The 27,870-nt window shown below is 42.6% G+C and overlaps 1 protein-coding gene across 1 annotated transcript; it reads left to right on the top strand.

The window, feature by feature from the left end:
• Positions 1–818: 818 nt before the first annotated feature.
• On the top strand, positions 819–9,322 carry LOC115117606 (suppressor of cytokine signaling 6). The gene is made up of 2 exons (XM_029646097.2): positions 819–1,167; positions 2,278–9,322. The coding sequence occupies exon 2, from the start codon at positions 2,301–2,303 to the stop codon at positions 4,119–4,121; it is 1,821 nt and encodes a 606-aa protein (XP_029501957.1). The 5' UTR covers positions 819–1,167; positions 2,278–2,300; the 3' UTR covers positions 4,122–9,322.
• The last annotated feature ends 18,548 nt before the right edge of the window (positions 9,323–27,870 follow it).

The raw sequence follows: 27,870 nt of genomic DNA, 5'->3' as shown, positions 1-27,870 counted from the left end.
GTGTACAAACACAAACTGAATTCATTGAACGCTTGACTGCTGAGTTCATATGGTGCGCCAAGCTGAGCGTTGAGCCTCTGCTCCCCTCAGAAGACAGTGCTGTCATTGTGTGTGTGTGAAAGGGGCAACTATGTGCCTAAAACGACTGTGCATTTCTAAAGTTTAGTGTTTGATTTCATGCTGTACAAAAATAACACTTGTCTCGAAACATAATTTTCTTCCCTCCTTTCTGTCCGAAAGAGCATAAATAGTTTATTCACATTCTCTCAATTTCCATTTCTAAGCCTGCTCTGAATATTGATGAGATACTTGCTAAAGGTGGCTGGTTGCACATTGTCTGAGTTTCTGATTTCTCTGTAAAAGAGGCGGTAACTGCATTTGCAATATTAGGTTTCTCGCCCAAGTTCTTCTTCATGAGTGTCTTTTTTCAAAATGTGCCCCCCGGACAAATATGGGGTCATGTTATGAGTGCTTCTAAATTCTGCAGCAGTTATCAATTAAAATATAGAATTAATCAAACTACCACCAGGCAGATAACAAAGTATGCAGAATATACAGAACTTGATACTTGAGAGAGATGCAACCAATAGCTTTAACAAGATAGTGAATTAATTAATTCATTCATTCATTCAACATTTATTGTAACATTATCTCACAAGAATGGAACTATATACAGGGAGTACATTCTGTATTCATTGGTCTGAGCAATGTGTAAGCCTACAGAATGACATTATTTTTTATTACAGACACAACATTCTGTGACCCTTTCTCCAGCAGCTATGTCCTGAGGGAATTGTAGAAATGGTTTCAACCCTGGATGTGATTCGCTGTATCTCTCAGCCTGCTCTCCTACAATTCAACAAGCAACAAATGCAAGAGAGAGAGGAAGAGTCCGTCAGAAAGTATTAGAAAAGACAGAAAAAAAATAGATTGTTGTTGAAAAATTACAATACAGCATAATAAACAGCCATAGATAAAACGGGGAACCATTCCAACGCACTTTTATTTTGTTTTGCTAGCTAGATACGGTAGCTCCTTCCACGATATGCTTGTGACTGCTAAGCTAAGTAGCTAGCTCAGTTCTATCTTCTAAAATACATTTTCAAATTTAGGTAAAAACCCAATTCAAGTGTACATTACCACGAATGCAGATGGTAATCTAACGAAGTAAGTACCCAACTAAACAATATTACAGATTGTTTCATTGACTCATAGCTAATGCATGTAGCTAGGCAGCCAAGTTAGCTAGCTAACTTAGTTGACCAGACAACTGTAAACATTCATTCAACACAATGACATTGCCGTCTAACCTTTACTACATTGATATTTAGCTGTCAATGTGAAACTGTCGTAGTATTTGGGATATATATGATTAATTTAGACCGTTATGGTTACTTAACGATTTAACATGGAAAATAGCTAACTAATGTTAGATTGCCAGCTAAACCAGACTGTAAGGCCCAGCTGACCAGGTCTATTAGCTTTGTAGCTAACGTGATAGCTAGCTAACTTAACTGGCTAGCATTCGTAATTTAGCAGTTGGCACAGACAAAACCATGCAGTTTAGCAAAACAGCCAATTTGGCAAATTAGTCATTAGAAATGAAAATACATATTATTTATCAGGTGTGATTGTTTGGATGACCAATATTTATTGTAAAAACATGACATTTTAAGGTTAGCTAGAAACGTAATCAATTAGCAAGAGGTTTTGTTAGATTTATTTTGCTATGACTAGTGCCTATAAAATGGCTAACTAGCTATGAGCATCAATTCTGTTAATTTTCTCGCTAGTTTAACACCATTTCATTTTTTAAATCTGCTCATAATAATCTGCCAATAATAGTTTGAACACTACACGTGATGTGTAAAGGCACCAGATGCACAACTGCTAAATCATTTTCTGAAAATGTTGCTGCTAAAGACACTAATGTTATGGTGCCATTATGAGACATTGTTTTACGTACAAATGAATGGATTTCAATTTAAATGTACAAACAATATTGCTATAATATTCAACAGTATTTCTACAGAAAGGAAAAACTGCAATCACATTAGTCCAACTGAGTCAGCTATTCTAGTCATGCAATGGTAATAACTTTGTACAGTTTATTTGCCGTTTCTAATAATAAGAGTAAGCTTACCAGTAAGTCCAGGTGTGTCTTGAAACGTCTGTAAAGGCATGCATAAGGTAAACTCACACCTAAATGACTTTATTAAAAACAGATTGTAAAAAAACTGTTGAGGTATGTTTTTATTTATTTGTGTTTCCTCCCAGGGGATGAGTGCTGTGCAGTGTATATGACCAACTGTCTCCAGCCTGATGGGAGGACTCTGTGGATAGCAGCATCTTCATCAGGACCCCAGGAGGAGAGCAGCCATCCCGTCCCAGTCTCATGTCCCACACCCCTTCCCTGCCAAGGAGGGCCGTTCAGAATGAAGAAAATCAGCCTTAAGACCATCTGCAAGTCCCTCAACATCAACAAGGGCAAGGAAGAAGGAGGGGGGGATTTTGTCATGCTCCAGCAGCCCTCGCCAGCGGTCGACTTCTCCAAGGAAGACTCTCTTTTCGGGGGCTGCTACACCAAAGAGCTGGCGGGCTGCGACCTTGGAGGTGGTGGTGGAGGAGTTGAAGAAGAGGAGAAGGCTGGACACAACAAGGGCCGTTCTAAGAGCGAGAGTCTGATGGGTTCTCTGAAGAGGAGGCTGTCGGCCAAGCAGAAGGCCAAAGTCAAAGGGGGCTCCTCAGCCATGGGGTCAGTTGACGATGACGATACCTTCTCCTCCTCCTCTGTGCCCATCAGCTTCAACGAGGTCAAGGCCCATCGGCCGTTACGATCGGCATCCCTCCGCAGCCACCATTACAGCCCCTCTCCCTGGCCCCTGCGGCCTGTGAACTCAGACGAAGCCTGCATCAAGATGGAGGTGAAAGTTAAAGCCATGGTCCACTCTCCGAGCCCCAGCCCCAACTTGAATGGTGTGCGGAAGGATTTCCACCACCAGGACTTCCAGATGGAGGGCATCTTTCAGGAGCAGGCCGTGAAGAACCTCCAGGAGCAGGCAGAGTCCCTGAAGAACCTCCAGCAGCCCCAAAACGGAGACCAGCTGCACCTGAACATTGACGAACACGTGCCTGTAGTCTTGGGCTTCACGCCGCAGGACTACATCCAGTACACTATGCCTTTAGAGGAGGGAATGTACCCAGAGGGGTCCCACTCTGTCTCTCACTCCTTCTGCCTGGACGGGTCCCTGCCTATGGAGGTGGTGACTGAAGCGGACAGTAGCTCTCTCCACGCTGATCAGCAGAGTCAGGAAGACCAGGATCTGGTGAGTATGAACCTGAACCTGCCAGTGGACCTTTTCATGGAGTCTGTGAACGGCCTCCTCATCGGCTCTAACGGCGTCATGCTCCAGAGCTCCAGGGACAGGGTCGATGCCCAACACCCCCCTCCTCTGCCCCTGCTACCCAGCAACGAGATCCCTAGGACTTGCTCTGGGTTCAGTGTTGCGTACAGCCACGTGGCGGAGCGGGTGAGGCACCACTTAAACTTTGACCCCAACTCGGCTCCGGGTATGAGCCTGGTGTATGACTCAGTCCAGAGCAGCGGACCCATGGTTGTGACCAGCCTGACCGAGGAGCTGAAGAAGCTAGCCAGGCAGGGTTGGTACTGGGGGCCCATCACACGCTGGGAGGCTGAGGAGAAGCTGGTCAACCTGCCCGATGGCTCGTTCCTGGTCAGGGACAGCTCGGATGACAGGTACCTCCTCAGCCTTAGTTTCCGCTCCCAGACCAAGACCCTCCACACCCGCATCGAACACTCCAACGGACGCTTCAGCTTCTACGAGCAGCCCGACGTGGAGGGACACACGTCCATCGTAGACCTGATAGAATACTCCATCAAAGATTCAGAGAATGGAGCCTTCTGTTATTCTAGATCTCGCTTACCAGGGTCCGCCACCTACCCCGTCAGGCTGACCAATCCCGTGTCTCGTTTTATGCAAGTGCGCTCCCTGCAGTACCTGTGTCGGTTTGTGATCAGACAGTACACCAGGATTGACCTGATTCAGAACCTGCCTTTGCCCAACAAGATGAAAGACTACCTGCAGGAGAAGCACTACTGACAGGGTTGACACTGACAGATGGGACAGACAATGGTAGCAACTTGCACTTTTGGGTTCAGTTTAAGAGATTTAACAAAGGTTTACAGACATCCATCGTTTAGACAAGATCGATTGGGTTACATTGGCTCTTTGTTTTTGCCCAGGGACGTGTCCAAAATGGAACCCTATGCCGTATGTTGCGCAGTACTTCTGCCAAAAACACTGGCTATAAGTAGTGCAATAAATTGGTAATGGTGAGCCAGTTCAGATTTGCCCAAGGTGATGTTTCTCAGTGTCCAGTCCCCAATTCCACAGTTAAAGGGTTAAGTCGTTGTCGCTCAGACTCAGTTTCTGGCCAAACCTCCAGAGATCTATCATAGAATATTGTATACGAGTCTGTCACAGAAGTACAAAGCATGATTTAAGAAAACATACTTTATCAACAGTGAGATATGGAGTTATTTCTCTCTCCAGTTGCTGTAGAAGACTGGAAACTCTAGAATGGCAAGTTCAGCCGTCTGAATAACATCAATATTTTGCCTGCCTTCTGGCTCAAATTTACAGATTTAAAATAAGGTTTCACTTAACTGGCTTAGGTTTGACATCTTAAAAGGCTGCAGTGAATTAAATGAAAGACGCTTCATTTTGACGCTTCATTTAAACATTTACTTGAAAGATATCCAACAACAACGCAGTGGGGCATATCTTCGGTGTCTTAAACTGAAGTAGAAGCACTGCAGTAATGCAATGCAGAGGCCAAAAGTATTTTTAAGCAATGTTTTTGTTGAATTCACCCTGTGAAATTAAGAGGACCTTTTTTATTTGCCATCCGTCAAGTTGGTTAATGACAACTGCTAGGGCTAATAAGAAACGTAAGCTTTGTGTGGGTGCATGTAGCCTGGACTATTTAATCCCGCCCACTGTAAAAGGTACTGTTAGGATTAGTGATGCACCGATATGACATTTTTGGCCGATACCGATATCTGATATTTTCCTTACCAAAAAAACATTGATACCGATATTTCACATTTTTGTAGCCTTTTTAAGCATTCTAGAACAGTTAAATAGTTAACACACACACACACACACACATGGGCGCAGCTAAGGCACTACATCTCAGTGCAAGAGGCGTCACTACAATTTTGTTGGTATTTACGTATGTCCCCATTACCAGTAAAACATAATCAAAACCTATTTCTTTCTCTTACTTGATGTGCTGTTTCGTTGTTCATTTGTTCATTCCTTTCATTCTCAACCAGGATTTCTATGGAACGCTATTTGGGCCTTTGCATGTCAAAAATATACTATTTGATGTCAAATAACACTATTTGATGTGTCAAATTAGCTTGTTGACCAATCAGGACCTGAATATGACTGCACGTCACAGTAATTTAACGCGTTCATACATTTTCTACGTAGGTATTACACATTGTTACACTATCACTCGTATTTCATGTCACAACGATTCATTGATATGTATGCTATGATGCTGGTAAAGTTGATTCGCGCACCTACAGTGCTGGTCATAAAAAAACGCTAGCTATCTCATGGATGCAAACAATGTTCTTCCCCAAAAACATAGCAAAACGACATCTGGTTCAGTAGCTATAGTTAGTTAGCTATCTATATAGGTAGGTGTCATCTAAAATAACCCTATTTGATTAATGATGGTCGGACCCATCTATGTGAAGCTAGCCACAATAAAGATTAGTCACAATAGTTGACTTTGCGGTTAGCCTTCAGAATAATAGTATGGAATAATTCTACTATTTCTATTCATTTGCATCACTGTCAATGACATACTTTTATTTTGAAGGCAAACCGCAAATTCCACTTGTGCATAATCCTTATTGTGGCTAGCTTCACAACACATAACCCAGTCCAGTCGAGCTTCACTAGCCAGATGAAGCTAGCTGGCTGCTTATAACGTTAGCTTTGGGCAACAGGCTTAAGTAGCTATTTATTTTCAGGAACTGAGGTTCAATTTCAATAGGCGAACAACAAGTGGCAACCTAGCTAATACTTACAAGGATTCCTAAATCATTGCTAAGAATAATGAGAATGACTGCAGTTTCTACTTGTCATTGTTTTCAGCCTGGTTGTATTGGTGCTAGCTAGGTACCAAGCTAAAGCTAGCTACCCCAGAAGTTGCGGTCGAACAAATGAGGCTTTATTACCAACGCGGTATTGTAAACACATCGTTCGTGGCTGGTGTTTGCTGACTTTTTTGTACAGCTTTCACAGTGCTACTTGTATATCTTTTGACATGCAAAGACCCAAACGGCGTTCCATAGTATGTATGTCTTGAAGGTAATAGCAGTGACGCTATTACTGTGTAACTCCAGTAGGGCAACATCGGAGAAATAGAGCACTTGGTAGTGTTAACTGGTGCTCGACCAGTCGGCGAAAGCCAACATTACCCACGATAGAGAACGGATTTCGCTTTTGAGTTGTCTCCCTGAAATTGTGTTACTCTTTCAAATGACTGCTTGACTTGTTGACTGCTTGACTTGTTGACTGCTTGACTTGTTGATCCACACAGCAGACATTCTGGGCTAGTTTAGGAACACTGTTGCACGTATAGCGCAAAAAATGTACGTGGAGTCATTATGTCATGTACCTTCGTTATGTAGGTATGCACGTTAGCTTTGACATTGGTTTTGCATATCGGGCGTTAAACTAGACATCGGTCGATACCGATGTTGGCATTTTTAGCTAATATCGTCCGATTCCGATATGTTCACCGATATATCGTGCATCCCTAGTTAGGATAGATAAATGCTAGTTTATATGTCGCCATGCACTTCTACTTAAAATTTATGCAGCAGTATGATAGCTTTTTAAATGCAAATACCGGTAAGTAATGAATAATTAACCTGAAGATAAACATTTGAATGCTTCCCTATTAGGAGTCTGTCACAAAAGCTGCGCTAGGACAAATTAACGTGTCATGTTCCGTACAATATGCTTGCCTCTGCGTGCAGGACCTACTTTTGACCTGTTAAATACAGTAGACTGTAGAGACTTGGACCTTATCACAGTGCACAGGAGAGGGAAGTATAATTACAAGTAAAAAGGGAAAGTCACAAATACATAGTTGTTTTTACAGCATTTATCAGTAAGCAAATTGAGGAAACACAAGACTTCTCTTAGTTTTGCCCAGCTGACCCATTTATTTTTTATAGAAAGTGGCTAAATGCTGTTCTGGAGCCTTTTTGTGTCAACATATGAGCTGGACCCTGGTGAAAGGAATAAGCTTAGGCTGAGGGATTTTGGGAAATGCCAGAATAGATTAATATTGGAGCCCCTTCCTCATATTTGGGAGGGAGCCAGGTCAGAGGTACGTGACAGAAATCCCAACTCTGTAATGGCACAATAATGTCCTGCTCGATAGAGAATGAGATCGAGGCTTTTGTGTGTGGTTTGCCCAATGATTTGCATGAGTGATGTCACTGATTGCCATGCTGTCTGTCTCGCACTCATGGCAGGTTTGCAGTTTGACATTTAAAAACGTATCCCGTGTCATGCTTATTGTCAATGCCCCCTCCACAGAACAATGTTAACTTACATATTCACAGTCTTGCCAGGCTGTTTGTATTGGAACAAAGGGAAAAAGCACACATTATACTACACAAGTGCTCTATAACATATACTTTGACATGGGAGTCACAGTTTTACATATGTTAAAGTGTCTTTTTTGACATCCGTGTCCTTAAAGTATTTGGAAAATGATCTCAGACTTCTTTGGTAGTCACTTGTGTATTGTCTATGCCTAGTTAGTAAATATCGGTTGGTATCTAAGGTGCTTACCATTACACCTGGACACCCATATGTTAGATTGGATCACTGGATGGTTTTTGCATGTTTAAAAAAGTGTTCCATAAAGACTTATTGGCATTTTATTGCTTTGAAATGGATGCTTTGAAATGGATTAAGGATGTAGGTAATGTGTCAGTTGTGTGTGGAGGGATTGTTGTACTCAGTTACCACTATCATCAGCTGGATGATCTGTGTTTTCTTCATTCATTTTCTGTGACTTATCAACTTTTGTCATTTTGGGAACTAGTAGGGATACTTATTGTTTCTAACAGTCTGTGCCACATACTAAGAGGTTACACCAGGGTAATGGCTGTATGCTTGTTTTAGCAAGGCAACATCATTTGAACCATCTACACTTGCTCAAAGACAAAGCCATATTTTTTTGCATGGTTTTCACCATACTAAGACAATACATACTGTTCACGGGTAACTCTCAATTGTTTCCCCTAACTAATGTCGTCACTCGAAAAATGTCACAAGAGCGCATGAATTGAACTCATCAGTTGTGTTGTTGTCTATGTGTTACAAAGGGTGAGACACCAGCGTCATATCGAAGAATATTGCTAGGTTATGGAGGAATGAAGACGACTAGAATGTGTCAAATTGAAGCAAACTTAAATGTGAAATGAAGATGTTAATTGTTTACTACAATGTACTTATAATGATTTTATTTCTGTTTTTGTCTGCCATTATTGTAGCAGATCCAGAAAAACAGGTCCCCAATTGGATAAACACTCACAGATGTTATGGGTGTTTCTCTGCTGTGATCTTCTCTAGTACTTCAGCATCCTGGGATTTATTTTGTTCGTTATTGCCTTCTTATGGGTGATTGTTAGAGGTTGACGCTTGTTTAAACTGCTGAAGTATTTTGAATTCGTTATCAAGCTTCACCCATTTTATATTTGTTGATGTTGCGAATCTCTTCAAATGAAGGTGATTGTTTACAATGATATATTTGGTAAATACCAGTTTTATCCCCTCCTATCACAAACCTCTTTGGTACAATTCAAAAACCCTTATTTCTTTAATGTGTTATACACATTTGTGCTGCTTCATGAATATGAATGCCTTGTATTAAGCTATGGGGAAATAGAATGTTGCCATTTAAATGTATGTACACATAATGACTGGTTATCATTTTGGGAGAACAAAGTAGATTTGTAAACAACTATAGTCTGTTAAAACAATTTGTCGCTATTAGTAAATACTCACCAGAAAAAAAGACATCACTTCAGTTTACATTTTGTTAATTGTCAAATTTTCCAAACATACATTTTTTTTACTCTTGTATTTTTTTCTTTTGTGGAAAAAAAATCAATAGATGAATTGCACATTTTGGATACAGTTCAAGAAGTTTTTGTATCTGCCGATTTATAACTTGTAAATAAAAACTATATTCCAAATCTGTGGTAAGGTTTTTTCCCTCCACAACTGACAGCCGAGTTTACTTAGGACGGCCAACCGCTGCTTATATCGCCTCTGACAACAGAACATCGTCCCTCAATTTCAGTTCATTTCCCAACGATTGTAATGTTGAGCAGGTGATCAACACTCACTACTTTCAGCCATTTGCCTTTCTCGTATGTTTCTTCTTTTAATGCCTCTAATTCAGGGATCATCAGCTATATTTCATTCAGCTGCGGGCTGATTTTTTTTCTTTTTTTCTTGAGCAGATGGTCAGAGGGCTGGAACATAGTACCAAATCATTTGTAGACTGCAAGAAGCACAAACAGATAAAATATTTTTTGCTCAGAAAACTTGGGAGGCCAAATAAAATCACCCGTGGGCCAAATTCGGCCAGTTGGGGAACCCTGCTCTAATTCTAACATATTAAAGCCTGAAGGGCAAAACAAAGGGTGCGTTGGTAAATGTACTCGTTCTATCTACTCTGTTTTCAGAGCACTCTCATCTGAGTGTGCCAGAGCGCAGAATATATGAACTTTCAACACCCGTTGTATATGGCTGGTATCAGTAAACATCGGCAAAAAAGGGCAATTCAATTGATGCCAGCAGCACATTTACAGTCATCAACGCTCTGGATAACATGAAAACAGCCTAACCAGCTCTGCTAGGGGGAGTAAACTGGTCAGAGTGAAGTGTTCTCTCATTTGTATCTGGAAATAGCAAGCAAACGTTAGCCAGTTAGCTTGGGTGCTTGACTGCCATTGTGAGGTCAGAACGCTCGGATCAACCCTACTCCTCGGGCAGAGCGTCCATTGTGCTCTCTGAATGCTCCTAGAGCGAAATGCTCTGAATTTATGAATGGACAATCTGACCGCTCTGAAATTACAAATACCCAGAGCACACTGGCACTCCAGTTTGAATTTACGAACACACCCAAAGACTTCTCTTTCTATGGTAAGATCCTATTCCTCCTCTTTTCTGACTGGACTTCTTTTTTTAACTTCTTTTCTCAAACACTCTATTCTTTCCAATTTCCCCTATAACTGAATCATCCATAAGTCCCAATACACTTTCGTCCAAATAGAGCAGTTTGTGGAGAAGACAGCACTTTTCACACAAACATGCGTCTCCTGTTGTGATGCACAGAGTGAGTTCTGGGTCGCGTTCAGTAAGCATGAAACGGGAAATAATATTTATATTCTGAGGAGGCATTGCCTGAACATTTACCAATTTTGTTCCTACTGATCTTGCATGACCCTAGAGCAGTAGTGTCTTTTTGCCGTGCCGACCGCATTCAGTCTTCACTGAGGTCAGGAGGGCAGTAATGCCTTGCTGTTTTGTGAACATTTGCGGAGGGACATTTTATTTATCCCTTGTTTTTTACATATCTGATGCGCTCTAAGACTAGCATTCATTTTGCTCTAAAAATGTGTTAAATAAATAGTATTTTTCCAGAAGCGTGGGACCAGTGTAGTGGCTGTGGTAGTTCAAGGAGTAGGAGGTAGGGGAACAGGTAGTTGGAAGGTGCAAGGATGATAGGAGGGAGCCATCATGGAGGTGGTGGGGAGAGAAAAAGGAAGAGTCAGTGTGATTGAGAGAAAGGGAGGAGGAGTAGGAGGTGCAGTGTAATGGTGTCAAGTTTCGATCTCAGATCAGCTCTTACACAGTCTGCATGGTGATGAGGAGGTACAGTCTTGTTAACTGCAGCCTTTGACAGGCCTCTCCAGGCTTCAGAGGTAAAAGATGCACCAATGTTTACTCCCGCCCGCCATGCCGAGCCTTTATGATTTATTCATAGCAGACACTGGTGGTCGCATGTCATAGTGAGATGCCTCCATCATGAAAGGACTTATCTCTCCTTTTTGATTTTTTCTCCTTCCCTCCCACCCGTCTTCTCTGTTTCCAAAATGTTTATTTTTGACTTTAGCAGTCAGTATCAGGAATAAGTTCTCTCCACCAGTTCTGAAAAGCAATACTTACCCAGTGTTATTTTATACTCTCCAGAATCCCTGATTTGATTCTAGTGATGGAATGCTGACATTTGTCTGGTACTTGAAAATCTATTACCTCTGCTGTTTCAGCGATCATTCGAAAAGCACAACTCAGACCAACAAGTACAAAACAACTTCATAAGAGATCTAGCTGCACTTTGTAATTTTGTGAATTTCCTTCACTCAAAGAATCAAACCTTCAACCCTAATCCTATTGCTTGCATCATTTGTTCCCTGCACCGATATCCCAGACTTTGTTACGACTAAAGGTGCTCATCGCTGTGCAAATTCCTTCTCTGTGTGGTTCTTAGTTAAAGACTGTTTACACCGGAGGATCCATCCATCACCCGTCTGTCTCCTCAGATTGATGATGGGACCGGGCCATCTGCCGCGCTGCGTGGTGCACCCATTTGTCACCAGCAAACATGCCTGATGAAGACAGCTCGAATTAGCCAGCAAACATATATATAGGCTCTTTAAATGGACATGCCAGGGCAGGAGGTGCTGGCGCCAGCTCGCGTTGGTGGTACGCCTGGCCTGGGCATGATGAAGCTGAAGGATGGAGGGGGATACCTGCTGGCAACAGATGTCTTTGAGCGGCAGGCAGACTGGCAGAGTGAAAGGTCCAGCTCTATTAATGCTTGTGATCTCATGCCAGCCAGTCCCAAGCCACCCCACCACCAGGCGAGCGAGGCCTGCTCCGCTCCTCTACCATCCATCATGCATTAGCCGTGACTCTGAACTTCAATTAGCTCGGTTAGAAGAAGGGACTGCTTTGGTGATTACACAGGCCTCCTTTGAATGAAGGACTTGTTTGCATCGCTTTACATGACAATGATTTTATTGCTCATTTTATGATGTTAAGTTGGACAAGTTCAGCTGTTTGCGCATTGTGTATTTGACTCATCCGCTGTGTATGTGACGTTTCCACAAATGTCCCCACGTTGGTTTATATCCAGGGTCATGTTCCAATACCTTTCCATCATTCCAACCTCACGAGTCAATAGGCGGCTAGACTTTAGGCTCGTATAATATATCCAACCCACTAGCAGCCTCTGTCACCAGGCACTGGGTTATGTTTACGAACGGTAGTAGCCTCTGTCACCAGGCACTGGGTTATGTTTACGAACGGTAGTAGCCTCTGTCACCAGGCACTGGGTTATGTTTACGAACGGTAGTAGCCTCTGTCACCAGGCACTGGGTTATGTTTACTGAACGGTAGTAGCCTCTGTCACCAGGCACTGGGTTATGTTTACGAACGGTAGTAGCCTCTGTCGCCAGGCACTGGGTTATGTTTACGAACGGTAGTAGCCTCTGTCACCAGGCACTGGGTTATGTTTACGAACGGTAGTAGCCTCTGTCACCAGGCACTGGGTTATGTTTACGAACGGTAGTAGCCTCTGTCACCAGGCACTGGGTTATGTTTACGAACGGTAGTAGCCTCTGTCACCAGGCACTGGGTTATGTTTACGAACGGTAGTAGCCTCTGTCACCAGGCACTGGGTTATGTTTGTGACCGGTAGCTTTCCCTGCCAGATGGCAGCCGCTCCACTGTCTTAGGAGAGAGGAGGAAAACACACCCATCACAGTTTGCTGTTTGATTGATTGGAGGTTTCTCTCCCTATCATCAGAGCGATCAGGAGTGGACAACAGGGAACATGCTAAAGTTGTTACGATGGAGAGGAGTATTCACTAAGCACTGAGCAGTGTACGCAGCACCTGAGATGTGTAAGACATGATCCGCTATGTAGCTGGTACTTAGAGTCCTGTATGTCTCATTACATAAAATATGGGATGCATATGCATTATTTTCTGAATTATGTTACAGGGCCGCAGGGGTAAGGGGTGGAGTGTGCACATACCCCTGCCAGTGTAATTTCAATAGGGGCAGAGCCAGGGCCAGTGGGAGTCATAGAACGACAACCATAATTGCATCATTTAAACTACTGGATCTGGAACCTGAGAGTCACCAGGTATTGGGGAAACTCTCTCTCTCTCTCTCTCTCTATCTCCATGACAGTGACAACATTCTCTCCTCCCTTAGCAGTCTGCCCATCCCTCACTCAGACGGATGGGGTGGTGGGGGGACGGGGAGGTATGGAGGAACAGGTGGCGCCCATCAGGAAATAGATGGGGAGTGTTTTGAACAGAGAACTCTTCCCCCATCCTTCAAGGAGCTCCTAGGTAGCCTCACCGCCCTTCAGCGGTCCAAGAGGCATGGAGAGGACCGGGAGATGAAATAGGTACAGGTGTTAGTTTGTCATGTGTGGCGAGGAGGTTGCTCCCTACAGGTCTGGGGGAGAGCAGAGAGGAGAGATAGTCCACTGAGGATGTTCTGTGTGTTGCTGTGCCTTTAGAATGGGATCCCCACAGTCTCAATACTGAAATGTGTACTACAATGTTTTTTTTGCATGGAAAGTAACAAGGAGTTCAATGCGATACAGAGGTATCTTTGCCCTGCAGTCATAACTATGCATCTTTGTCTTTTTAACACCCATCCACCTAGGGCTGTCTACTGTCTCAGTCTGTCTCTAATAATAAATCATTTCACACACAGCACTACATAATAAGTCTACTTCTAACCTGCGCAACAAACAACTACAGCAACAGACAAGATGTGATTGTATAAACTCGAGTCAAAAGTGGAAAATGTATTATTAATGTTTGCTTCCAATCTGTTTTTGAGCTCGGGCCAAAGTGCCATGGCTTTGTGCTTTGATTGAATTGCCCCCTCATCGCTCACACTTTGAACTGCTGGCATTCCAGAGGCCCCTACCCCTCCCTCTTCCCTCCCTCCCGATCCCACATCCAATATGTCGCATGGCAATTAACCAACATAGCTTTCACACCACAGCAGAGAACGCACCGTGCTGCATCGCACCTCCGGGCCCGCCCTCACTCGCAACATGCATCCGTGCCCCTGCCGCATTCCATGTTCCACGTTCCACACTCCTCCTTGGCAATCCAGATGCTACATTATAGTGTAATCTGGTACTGTAGCTCCACCTTCCCTTGCCTGGGCTCTCAGCCTGCTGCCGTGCTGACTGCAGAGGCCCTCTGGCGCTTGGATGATCAGGGGATCTCTCAATAGACAACAGCCAGCCAGCAGCCATGCAACCAGGCAGTGTGCCTGAAAAATGTGCCTCCATTGTGAGCCATAGTGATGTGCCCCATGGTTATCATGCTGTGTCCCAGTCTGTTGCTTTGGTACTATAGCTGTCATAGTGTGGTTCACAGACTTGTGTGTTGTCATTAGCTATAAGCCTAGCAGAAAAGGCTTCTGTAGTGTGGTGTGAATGTACTGTGTGCATGTGTGGAAGCCTAATTTTATCCCTCAAATGTGTTTTATTTGAAGTATATAATGGTAGTCTAGTAATTACTCCTGTGCTATTTTTCACCGTGACAGGAGAGGGCACTTTCATGAAGGGAAATTGTATTCATCATCTCTGATTTGATGTTGAGAGTTTAATCTGTATTTTTTCTTGAAACCACAAATTCACTGCTATGGGCTGGTTTAATTTGATATGCACACCACTGGGAGAGAGATACATACGTTAACTGTGCCACATGTGTGTCTGGGGTAAGACTGGGAACATCAAGACATGTAAACATGTTTGACCCCCACACGTCTCACTGGATTCTCAGCCATGTTGACAAATGGGTTTACAGAGTTACAGACAACATTAAGGTCTTTAATTCCAGTGCTCTTTCCATATATCTTTCCAACAGCAACTCGCTGTTGGCTGGGCTCCCTGCCTGTGCCATTAAACCCCTACAACTCATCCAGAATGCCGCAGCCCGTCTGGTGTTCAACCTTCCCAAGTTCTCTCACGTCACCCTGCTCCTCCGCTCTCTCCACTGGCTTCCAGTTGAAGCTCGCATCCGCTACAAGACCATGGTGCTTGCCTACGGAGCTGTGAGGGGAACGGCACCTCAGTACCTCCAGGCTCTGATCAGGCCCTACACCCAAACAAGGGCACTGCGTTCATCCACCTCTGGCCTGCTCGCCTCCCTACCACTGAGGAAGTACAGTTCCCGCGCAGCCCAGTCAAAACTGTTCGCTGCTCTGGCCCCCCAATGGTGGAACAAACTCCCTCACGACGCCAGGACAGCGGAGTCAATCACCACCTTCCGGAGACACCTGAAACCCCACCTCTTTCAGGAATACCTAGGATAGGATAAAGTAATCCTTCTCACCCCCCTTAAAAGATTTAGATGCACTATTGTAAAGTGGCTGTTCCACTGGATGTCTTAAGGTGAACGCACCAATTTGTAAGTCGCTCTGGATAAGAGCGTCTGCTAAATGACTTAAATGTAATGTAAATGTATATAAGCCTGCTATTTTGCATTTCAGTTGTACAGTTCTAGTACCTGAGTTATTTGTTGTATGGAATACTTTTCATCGTGCTTGAAACGTCTCAAAACATCAAACACCAACAGTTTAAAATAGAACCCTTCCCCTCTTTCATACATACATCTAAATCCCTCCCCACACTCTTATCTACTGTACATTGATACATTACCTTCTCCCTAACACATACTCAACATTACTCCCTCCTCTGTATGCCATACTTGCACATACAGCACAGTACTCAAGGGCATGAGAGCTTCTCAAACAGCTGTTTGTCAGTCCTCAGGGTTGGTGGCACCATGACAAGCTCGTTAGCATTCAAACCGACACCGCTCATAGATGACAGCCTCGCTCGCTGACAATTAACAGCTAAGAGAACAAACATTCGTCTTTACACCTTGATAACATTGTCACAGACACTGCACTTTAGTGTTCCATCTTGAAAACTCTCTTAAACGGCTAAGTGTGTGTTCATATTTTAGCTGACTGATTTGATTTGTTAGCTGGTGATTTGATTTAAGACTGAGGGGCCTGAGTTCCAAGCTTCTCTCCCCTCGTTCCTCCCTTTCTCTGTTCTATTCAGAGTCAGACGGCTATTATAGCTTGGAGAATTTCTTGAACTTTTCCCAAAATACCTATGATGCCGGAGTAGGTGACTCAGTGTTTCCCAATAGGCATTCTTGGCATAGAGGTGTTCCTTTTTATAAATGTCTATCCATAGTAAGTAGTAATGTAGGGAAAGCTGACATAGTCTGCAGAGGGAATACTGTACAAAGCTCTTGTTATTGGTCTTAAATTATGTTTAGACGTACTTATATGATTAAAAGATGTTGGAATATAAGATTCCTTTTCCATCCTCTGCTTGCACCGCCAAATGATTACGTATGCCCAGATGTGAAAAAAGTTCACATCCTGGCGTGTCACTTTGGTTGCATGATGATGTGTTAATGGTTCGATTCCAGTCTGTTCTATTTACAATATTATCCATAGAAAGTTGTAGCTGCTGTTAATTTACAGTCTTTCTGTTCACATGGACTCTCCCATATGATGGGGGAGTTTAGAGGAAGTGCACCCGTCTCCAACCGGGATGTAAATGGGAGCGAGTACACATGGGCAGGGGTTGAAAGTAGGGCTGGAGGGGAGGCCATCAGCCACTGTACCATCCAGACTGGAACCAGAGCCAAGGAATAGTGAGGGAGACATGTTCCCTGATGCTGCACTGCTCTGCATCCTAAATACATGGAGAAACATGACATTTGTTGGCACGCTTGAGTTCTGCTATCGTTTTGTGTTAATGTGATGGTTGTTTGTACCTCAGCACACATGTATCTCAGAGTCAATGTGTGGGGCACCGGTTAGTCGAGGTACTTGAGGTAATATATACATGTAGGTAGAGGTATTACAGTGACTTATACATAGATAATAACAGAGAGTAGCATCAGTGTAAAAAGCGGGGGGGGGGGGGCAATGCAAATAGTCTGGGTGGCCATTTGATAAGATGTCCATCAGTCTTATGGCTTGGACTGAGCACGCACTCCTGAGGGGCCCCCGTGTTGAGGATCAGTGTGGCGGACGTGTTGTTACCTACCCTTACCACCTGTGGGCGGCCCATCAGGAAGTCCAGGATCCAGTTGCAGAGGGTGGTGTTTAGCCCCAGGGTTCTTAGCTTGGTGATGAGTGTTGAGGGCACTATGTTGTTGAATGCTGAGCTGTAGTCAATGATTAGCATTCTCACATAAGTGTTCCTTTTGTCCAGGTGTGAAAGGGCAGTGTGGAGTGGATCTGTTGGATCTTTTGGGGCGGTATGCAAATTGGAGTGGGTCTAGGGTTTCTGGGATAATGGTGTTGATTTGAGCCATGACCAGCCTTGTGAGCCATGTGAGCCATGTCTACAGATGTGAGTGCTACGGGTCGGTAATCATTTAGGAAGGTTACCTTAGTGTTCTTGGGCACAGGGACTATGGAGGTCTGCTTGAAACATGTTGGTATTACAGACTCGAACAGGGAGAGGTTGAAAATGCCAGTGAAGACGCTTGCCAGTTGGTCAGCGCATGCTTGGAGTACACATCCTGGTAATGCGTCTGGCCCTGCGGCCTTGTGAATTTTGACATGTTTAAAGGTCTTACTCACATCGACTGCGGAGAGCGTGATCGCACTGTCGTCCAGAACAGCTGATGCTCTCATACATGTTTCAGTGTTACTTGCCTCGAAGAGGGCATAGAAGAAATTTAGCTTGTCTGGTAGGCTTGTGTCACTGTGCAGCTCTCAGCTGTGCTTACCTTTGTAGTTTGTAATAATTTGCAAGCGCTGACACATCTGACGAGTGTCAGAGCCAGTGTAGTATGATTCGATCTTAGTCCTGTATGGATGCTTTGCCTGTTTGATGGTTCGTTGGAGGGCATAGCAGGATTTCTTATAAGCTTCCAGGGTAGAGTAGCGCTCCTTGAAAGCTGCAGCTCTACCCTTTAGCTCAGTGCAGATGTTGCCTGTAATCCATGGCTTCTGGTTGGGGAATGTTCGTACAGTCACTGTGGGGACGACTTAATCGATGCACTTATTGATGAAGCCAGTGACTGACGTGGTGTACTCCTCAATGCCATCGGAAGAATCCCGGAAACATATTCCAGTCTATGCTAGAAAAACAGTCCTGTAGCTTAGCATCTGCTTCACCTGACCACTTTTTTATTGACAGAGTCACTGGTGCATCCTGCTTTAATTTCTGCTTGTAAGCAGAAATCAGGAGGATAGAATTATGGTCAGATTTGCCAAATGGAGGGCGAGGGAGAGCTTTGTACATGTCTCTGTGTGTGGAGTAAAGGTGGTCTAGAGTTTTTTTCCCTCTGGTTGCACATTTAACATGCTGGTGGAATTGAATTAAAACGGATTTAAGTTTCCCTACATTAAAGTCCCCGGGTACTAGGAGCACCGCCTCTGGATGTTTTCCTGTTTGCTTATGGTGGTATACAGCTCATTGAGTGGGGTTTTAGTGCCAGCATTGGTCTGTGGCGGTATGTAGACAGCTTCGAAAATACAGATGAAAACTCTCTAGGTAGATAGTGTGGTCTACAGCTTATCATGAGATACTCTACCTCAGGCGAGCAAAACCTTGAGACTTCCTTAGATATCATGCACCAGCTATACATAGACCGCCACCCCTTGTCTTACCAGAGGCTGCTGTTCTATCCTGCCATACAGTGTTTAACCCGCCAGCTGTATGTTATTCATGTCTTCGTTCAGCCACGACTCTGTGAAACATGGGTAGGATATACGTGCTTTTAGTTCATCCAATTTATTATCTAGTGATTGTACGTTGGCTAATAGTACAGATGGCAACGGCAGATTAGCCAATCGTCAGCGGATCCTCATAAGGCACCCCAGATCTCCTTCCGCAAAATCTTTTATGTCTCTTTCTCCTGCGAACGGGGATGAGGGCTTGTTCGGGTCTCTTGTCCGACTCATTAAAGATAAATTCTTTGTCCAGTTCAAGGTGAGTAATCCCTGTTCTGATTTCCAGAAGCTCTTTTCGGTCATAAGAGATGGTAGCAGCAACATTATGTACAAAATAAGTTACAATCAACATGAGAAAACAAACAAAATAGCACTTGGTTAAGATCCCATAAAACGGCGGCCATCTTCTCCGGCGCCATCTGTGTTTGTCGTGCCCAATGTAGCTTGGTATCAACTGAAAATCAAAGTAGTAACTAAGCCATATTGTTTCTAAGGAAAACATTGGCTTAGCATCCCTTGACTAGTTGCTTGTCTGGGAGCTAAACTTTCATAAGCTCCTGTAGAGTCAGTTCATTTTTCTCCTGTAATCACTGCATGGAAATCCACATGTTTAGGGCACAGCTCAGATCATTCTGTGCTGTGTCTATCTGTGCCTCTCCTATAGCCACACAGTCTCTCTGGTCCATATCCTTCACCCCTGTTGAGCTCCGAGGAAGTTCCTGTTCCTGTGCTTAATGTCTATTGTCTCTATGTCTCTCCAGCACAGGGAAGACAAGTCGAGCGCCGAGCATGCTGTCCTAGATCTGTCTCCTCCCATTCTCCCAAACAAATGAAAGAGGATAACTGCCTCTTTAAATACATACCTTTAATGTAGTGAAAGGAGGGAGAAGCCTTCAAATGTATGTATGGAAAGAAGGAACATGTAAATAACGTTTTCATCCATTATTCAGCGTTTTGTGTTTTTTATGGCATCTCCGGTCCTGTAATACCAGTGCCCCACACAATTGTTACCCGTTAGTAAATAATATAATGCGTTTCTTGATGAGTAGAAGTGGCCGTGGGCCATGCAATAGTAATGAAGATTGGGAGCAGGCTAGAGCAGAACTGAAATAATTCTGTTTGAGGATAATGGTTAAACATCCACAGCTGTCGTGGGACTGCAGGGATGACGTGCTGGATTTAAAAAAATGTCGCTTTATTTATTCATCTCACAAACTGTCAAGCGCTTTAAAGACGCTGTGGATGGTTTAACTTCAGTTCAAGAATGAAAGAGAGATAAAAAAAATACTGCATCAACCAACAGGGTTGGGGGTCTGTCATTAATGTTGTGTACTAAGAGCACACAAAAATGTTGATGAAAATGCCTGTTGTTCTTCAAAGAAAATAAAAGATTGAACAATGGATGGAAAACAAGGTGCTCTAACAAATCTACATTCTGTTCAATTCCATCAGCTTTAGAACCCTTCAGCCCTCTTCACCTGAGAGCCTTTGTTCATTGTGCAGGTCACAGTGGTCTCTTGAATCATAATCAAGAACACCTACTGTCTTATAGGGGCTGATTCAAGTTGAGTAAAATAGGCACTCTGATAAATGTACTAGCCTGCTTCCAGTGTCTTTGAGGGTCTAGCAAATAAGCGTGCACACACATTTTAGTGCACTTGCAATTGTAGAACCATTTAGGTATCTATTGCATGGGTCTGTTGTTAAAATGACCACAATAAAAGAGAAGATGATTCACTGACTATGTTCACCTTGTAGAGAATGAGTAATGATGATCATTATTATGACCTTGGGGTCTGAAAGGCCTTTCTCTAACTCTAAACCAATCATGTTCTTTCCATCTCTCTTGATAGGAGTACAATTTCTACTGTGATAAACAGCTCTCTGTTCTCAGCTGCAATGCCTTGTATTGCCCCTAGATGGCCCTGTTAAGCAAGTGATGTTTTCCTCCTGTTAACTCCTCAATTTGCCTCAAACTGAATTATGTGAAATAAATAAATAAATGCAACAACAAAAATATATAATTTGGATTAGAGACAGAGTCTGGACACAATGACTTGCAAATATGGCAAAGACATCCTCAACAGTGTCTGTTTTGGATTTGACCAGTTATTTTTTTAAATACCTGAAAAGTAATCATTTTCAGCTCACGGCTCTCTCCACACAAAATATGAACCGTTTCTGAGATCGTTTTCTCTGTCTATGTGTGAGATTTGATTGAATATGAACTCAGTTCCTTGGCAAGTTCTATTGCGCTGTCTAACTTGGATGGTGTGAGCAGTTTGTCTGTGTGAGGGATTCTGAAACTGAAAGGTATATTCTGGAATTTAGAGATAGATTATGGAATTGAAAGGTGTTGAAAGAATTGAACTATGGATGGCGGCTGTGGTTTGGGTTTATCCATGAGCGCTCATACTATAAAATCATATTCAATCCACCCAGTCTGCTATTCTCTCGGTTTGGCATTCCTTAAAAAACTGTCATTTTAAAGACATCAGAACCAGCTCAATCCTCTTATAATGTTATATCTTGTACTTTTGAAAGGAATCCACTTTGAACTACAATCAGTAGTCTATGGAAGTTCAGTAGGCCTATATTTTTATAGATTTTTTTGATTTTATACTTCTGCCTACACATTTGATTTCCAACCTGCATAATTTCTCAGCAGCTCCCCAGTCAGCTTCACCAAGTGTAGATTTGGCCATCTGGGGTACTATAACTCTCTGTCAGAGAGCCTTCTACAAACCCTCCATTCAGAACACAGACAGAAATGTTCAATATGTACAGCATCCGGATCTATGAATCACAGAGGTAAAGAATTGTCATCAGCCATGCCGGAGAGCCGAGGAGACAAGGGAGAAATGTAGAACAGACGTGCGGGTGGTATTTAAAAACTATATAAATAAGATAAATGAAAGATGAAAAGATATATAAATAAAGAAGTCTCCCCTCTACTGAGCTGATGGATATATTTATGAGAATGAGTCAAACAAAGCCAACAGAGTAAGAGCTGTTTAATTGGGAGGTTTATTGTGGGATTAGCCACTCTGTGTTAGTGACATTCAGAACAGGTTTAAACCGCATTTACATAGTGTTAATGTAATTGGCTTGTTCTAAATGTGTTTATTCTCACTGAGCTGTTTTAATGCTCACATTTACTAGACAGAACATTTACGTCAACTTAAATGCCTGTTCCTACCATTAGACAAATGCTAACCGTGTGAAAGGGAACCAGACGTAGCATATTAGCGAATAGAATTATATAAATATTTCAACAGTGAGATCTCTAATTCTGGTTGAATGGGCATCAAAATGATAGCCTTCTGACACAAGTCAGAGCAATTCCACGATTTTCATAATCTTTTATTCTTCTCTGGAGAGAAATAACTTCCATTGAATCATGACTGACAACCCTCCTCCTCCTACTTATTTTAAGTGAAAGCGTTCCGAGTAATGTAGATTGTGTGCATATTAAGCACAAAAGCACACTTTTTAGAAATAGAAATGTCTTATAATGCGATGTTCAGTGCACTCCTCTTGCCTGTCCCTTCTTAAATAGGCAGACTCCTTTCATGAGCACGGCAGCAGTTTAGGGGGCTTTCTCAGTAAATGCACCTGGATAATATCAGAAGCTATTCACTCTCATTGTTCGACTCTCAAATGCACTTGCAGGTCAGTAGGTACCTCAGCTTCAAAAGAGAATGGGGTATGAGGAGGTTTAACCAACATCAACAATCAGGATGGTGTCTGGTTTGTGCTGCCACTAATGGCAATGCTACATACAATGCAAACTGTGACCAGTTTTTTTGCTTTACAAGGATTTCTGCGTAGTTAATAAAAAAATAGTGTGGTTGAAGGGATGAGGCAAAAGAGATGGCAAATAGGTCTGGCTGTACAACTGATTGACAAATGTACAGCAAACTGATAAATCACGTGACTAAACTGAATAAAAAGAAGAAACTACACTATGAAACAAAGATAAATGACATAAAGAATGATAGTAAAAAGCTTTGGAGCACATTAAATGACATTTTGGGCAAAAAGGCAAACTGTGCTCAATCATTCATTGAATTAGATGGCTCATTCATCACAAAACCCACTGATATTGCCAACTACTTTAATGATATTTTCATTGCCAATATTAACAAACTTAGGCATGACATGCCAGCAACAAATGCTGACACTACACATCCAAGTATATCTCACCAAATTTTGAAAGACAAGCATTGTAATTTTGAAATCCGTAAAGTATTTGTGGAATAGGTGAAAAAACGATTGTTGTCTATCAACAACGACAAGCCATCAGGGTCTGACAACTTGGATTGAAAATGACTGAGGATAATAGCGGATGATATTGCCACTCCTATTTGGCATATCTTCAATTTTAGCCTACTAAAAAGTGTGTGCAAAAGTTATTCCCCTACCTAAGAATAGTAAAGCCCCCTTAACTGGCTCAAATAGCCGACCAATCAGCCTGTTACCAACCCTTAGTAAACTTTGGGAGAAAATGGTGTTTGACCAGATACAATGCTAAACAAATTGACAACAGACTTTCAGCACGCTTATAGGGAAGGTCATTCAACAAGCACAGCACTTACACAAATGACTGATGATTGGCTGAGAGAAATTAGTGATTAAAAGATTTTGGGGGCTGTTTTGTTAGACTTCAGTGTGGATTTCGACATTATATATCATAGTCTGTTGCTGAAGAAACGTATGTGTTATGGCTTTACACCCCCTGCTATAAAGTGTATAAAGAGTAACCTGTCCAACAGAACACAGATTGTTCTTTAATGGAAGCCTCCAACAAAATCCAGGAAGAATCAGGAATTCCACTGGGCAGCTGTCTAGGTCCCTTACCTTTTTCAATCTTTACTAATGACATGCCACTGGCCTTGAGTAAAGCCAGTGTGTCTATGTATGCGGATGACAACACTATACACGTCAGCTACCACAGCAACTGAAATTACAGCAATACTTAACAAAGAGCTGCAGTTAGCTTCAGAATGGGTGGCAAGAAATAAGTTAGTCCTAAATATGTCAAAAACTAAAAGAATCCTATTTGGGACAAATCATTCAATAAACCCTAAACCTCAACTAAATCTTATGAATAATGAAATTGTGCAAGTTGAGGAGACTAAACTGCTTGGAGTAACCCTGGATTGTAAACTGTGATGTTCAAAACATATTGATACAACAGTAGCTAGGATGGGGAGAAGTCTGTCTATAATAAAGCGCTGCTCTGCATTCTTAACATCACTATCAACAAGGCAGGTCCTAGAGGCCCTAGTCGTCGCACCTGGACTACTGTTCAGTCTTGTGGTCAGGTGCCACAAAGAGGTACTCAGGAAAATTGCAACTGGCTAAGAAACAGAGCAGCACAACTGGCCATTGGATGTACACCGAGAGCTAACATTAATGGCATGCATTTCAATCTCTCCTGGCTCAAAGTGGAGGAGAGATTGACTTCATCACTACTTGTATTTGTGAGAGGTATTGACATGTTGAATGCAACGAGCTGTCTGGTTGAACTACTGGCACACAGCTCCGACACCTATGCGTACCCCACAAGACATGCCACCAGAGGTCTCTTCACAGTCCCCAAGTCCAGAACAGACTATGGGAGGTGTACAGTACTACATAGAGCCATGACTACATAGAACTCTATTCCACATCAAGTAACTCATGCCAGCAGTAAAATTTGATTTAAAAAACAGATAAAAATACACCTTATGGAACAGCGGGGACTGTGAAGCAACACAAACATAGACACATGCATACAAACACACGATAACATACACACTATACACATACAGTTGATGTCGGAAGTTTGCAGACACCTTCGCCAAATACATTTAAACTCAGTTTCACAATTCCTGACATTTAATCCTAGTAAAAATTCCCAGTCTTAGGTCAGTTAGGATCACCACTTTATTTTAAGAATGTGAGATGTCAGAATAATAGTTGAGAGAATAATTTATTTCAGCTTTGATTTCTTTCATCACATTCCCAGTGGGTCAGAAGTTTACATGCTACCAAATACGAATTGAGTGTATTGCCTTTAAATTGTTTAACTTTGGTCAAATGTTTTGGGTAGCCTTCCACAAGCTTCCCACAATAAGTTGAGTGAATTTTGGCCCATTCCTCCTGACAGAGCTGGTGTAACTGAGTCAGGTTTGTAGGCCTCCTTGCTCGCACATGCCTTTTCAGTTCTGCCCACACGTTTTCTATAGGATTGAGGTCAGGGCTTTGTGATGGCCACTCCAATACCTTGACTTTGTTGTCCTTAAGTAATTTTGCCACAACTTTGGAAGTATGCTTGGGGTCATTGTCCATTTGGAAGACCCATTTGCGACCAAGCTTTAACTTCTTGACTGATGTCTTCAATATATCCACATCATTTTCCTATCCTCATGATGCCATCTAATTTGTGAAGTGCACCAGTCCCACCTGCAGCAAATCACCCCCACAACATAATGCTGCCATCCCCGTGCTTCACGGTTGGGTTGGTGTTCTTCGGCTTGCAAGCCTCCCACTATTTCTTTCAACCACAATGATGGTCAATATGGCCTAAAAGTTCTATTTTTGTTACATCAGACCAGAGGACATTTCTCCAAAAAGTACGATCTTTGTCCCCATGTGCAGTTGCACACCGTAATCTGTCTTTTTTATGGCGGTTTTGGAGCAGTGGCTTCTTCCATGCTGAGCAGTCTTTCAGATTATGTCGATATAGGACTCATTTTACTGTGGATATAGATACTTTTGTATCGGTTTCCTCAAGCATCTTCACAAAGTCATTTGCTGTTGTTCTGGGATTGATTTGCACTTTTTGCACCAAAGTACGTTCATCTCTAGGAGACAGAACGCGTCTCCTTCCTGAGCGGTATGATGGCTGCGTGGTCCCATGGTGTTTATACTTGCGTACTATTGTTTGTACAGATGAAAGTGGTACCTTCAGGCGTTTGAAAATTGCTCCCAATGATGAACCAGACTACAATTTTTTTCTGAGGTCTTGGCTGATTTCTTTTGATTTTCCCACGATGTCAAGCAAAGAGGCACGGAGTTTGAAGGTAGGCCTTGAAATACATCCACATGTACACCTCCAATTGACTCAAATTAGCCAATTAGCCTATCGGAAGCTTCTAAAGCCATGACATCATTTTCTGGAATTTCCCAAGCTGTTTAAAGGCACAGTCAATTTAGTGCATGTAAACATCTGACCCACTGAAATTATGATACAGTGAATTATAAGTGAAATAATAGTCTGTAAACAATTGTTTGAAAAATGACTTGTGTCATGCACGAAGTAGATGTCCTAAACGACTTGCCAAAACTATAGTTTGTTAATTAACAAGAAATTTGTGGAGTGGTTGAAAAACGTGTTTTGATGACTCCAACCTAAGTGTATGTAAACTTCAGACTTCAACTGTATGTACACATGGACTTTGTGTTATAGATAAATGGTAGTAGAGGCCTGAGGGTACACACTTAATATGTTGTGAATTCTGTTATGAATGTATTGTAATGTCTTAAAATGTATAACTGCCTTCATTTTGCATATGCTACATTGTTTACATTGCCAAAGCAAGTGAAAAGCAGCATATGTTAACGTTGCCAAAGCAAGTGAAATAGATAAACAAAAGTTAAATAAACAATAAAAAATGTACAGTAAATATTACACTCACATTCTCTCTGTCTCTCCTCTTCCTCCTTCCTCTCCTCTTCCACAAGTTCCATCCGCCTTAGTGTATGAGGGGCCTTTGCAGGTGTGTAATGATATGCACCAGCCCTGCTTTCCTATTCTTCCACTGCCAGGTGCCGTGACAGACGCCCAGAGAGAGCGGCAGGAAAACACAGCCCAAGGTAGCAGGAAATACATACCCATAAATATCCAAATGACATCGGGCTCCGCGGGGAGACAAAATAGTGACCTAATTATAGGCAAGAGGCACAGCTTGGCCAAGAGTTACTGTAATCTCATACTGAATTATTACCAGAGATAAGGATGGTGGGCTACACTAGGGTATTGGAAAGCAAATTTGGACTGAGAGTAGTTTAAATCATCCGTTGTTCTGATGTCAATACTCTGGAGTTTTGTGGTCAAATGTAAAAGTAGAACTGATTATACAATGAGTTCAATGTTTCCAACCAGGAGTTGCGTTGATTTCCAAGATGTTGGATCGGGAACCATCAAAACAATGTAAACTTGCAAAACGGAATCCCTTCCTATCTTCCCCAACAGTGTTACAACTGCTCTTCAGCTTGCATATTCATATCATTACTAATTCTCTGACCTCCTCTACGTCACTCACCCTACGGAGGTACACTGTAGGGTGACAGAGTAATCCACGGTGCTCTCGATGGTACCAGCTGCCCAACAAGTTGTGTCTGTTTGATCCTCTGGCAGCCGGCAGCCTGGTGGGAGGGTTTATGAGATTGGGAAATATAAGAGTGAGTAAAGTCATCCTAAAGATGTGTCATCCCATTCGTCCTTATCACTGGGAAATGTAAGATTAGTCTCAAACGTGTTGGGGATTTTCCCCCTTGATAAATACAACACCTGTAACGATCCTCTTCCTGTGAATGACTGGACCAAGGCGCAACGTGAGACGTGTTCATGATATTTGATTAAAATCAGAACACTAGAACAAAAAACAACAAAGAGGAAAACGAACAGTTCTGTAAGGAAACTAACAATACAGAAAACAACTACCCACAAAACCCATTTGGGCAAGAGCTACCTAAGTATGGTTCCCAATCAGAGACAACGATAGACAGCTGTCCCTGATTGAGAACCATACCCGGCCAAAAACAAAGAAATACAAAAACAGAAAAAAGAACATAGAATGCCCACCCTAGTCACACACACACACCTCTAAGTCCAGCTCCTGGCTTGGCTTGTGTGTTTGTGTGTGTGCATGTGTGTGTGCGTGTGTGTGTGTGTGTGTGTGTGTGTTTGTGTGTGTGTGACATATGC

The sequence above is a fragment of the Oncorhynchus nerka genome, linkage group LG22 (assembly GCF_034236695.1).
Source record: "Oncorhynchus nerka isolate Pitt River linkage group LG22, Oner_Uvic_2.0, whole genome shotgun sequence".
NCBI lineage: Eukaryota > Metazoa > Chordata > Actinopteri > Salmoniformes > Salmonidae > Oncorhynchus > Oncorhynchus nerka.
Note: the sequence above shows the minus strand (reverse complement) of the source record. Positions and strands in the feature narration are given on the sequence as shown.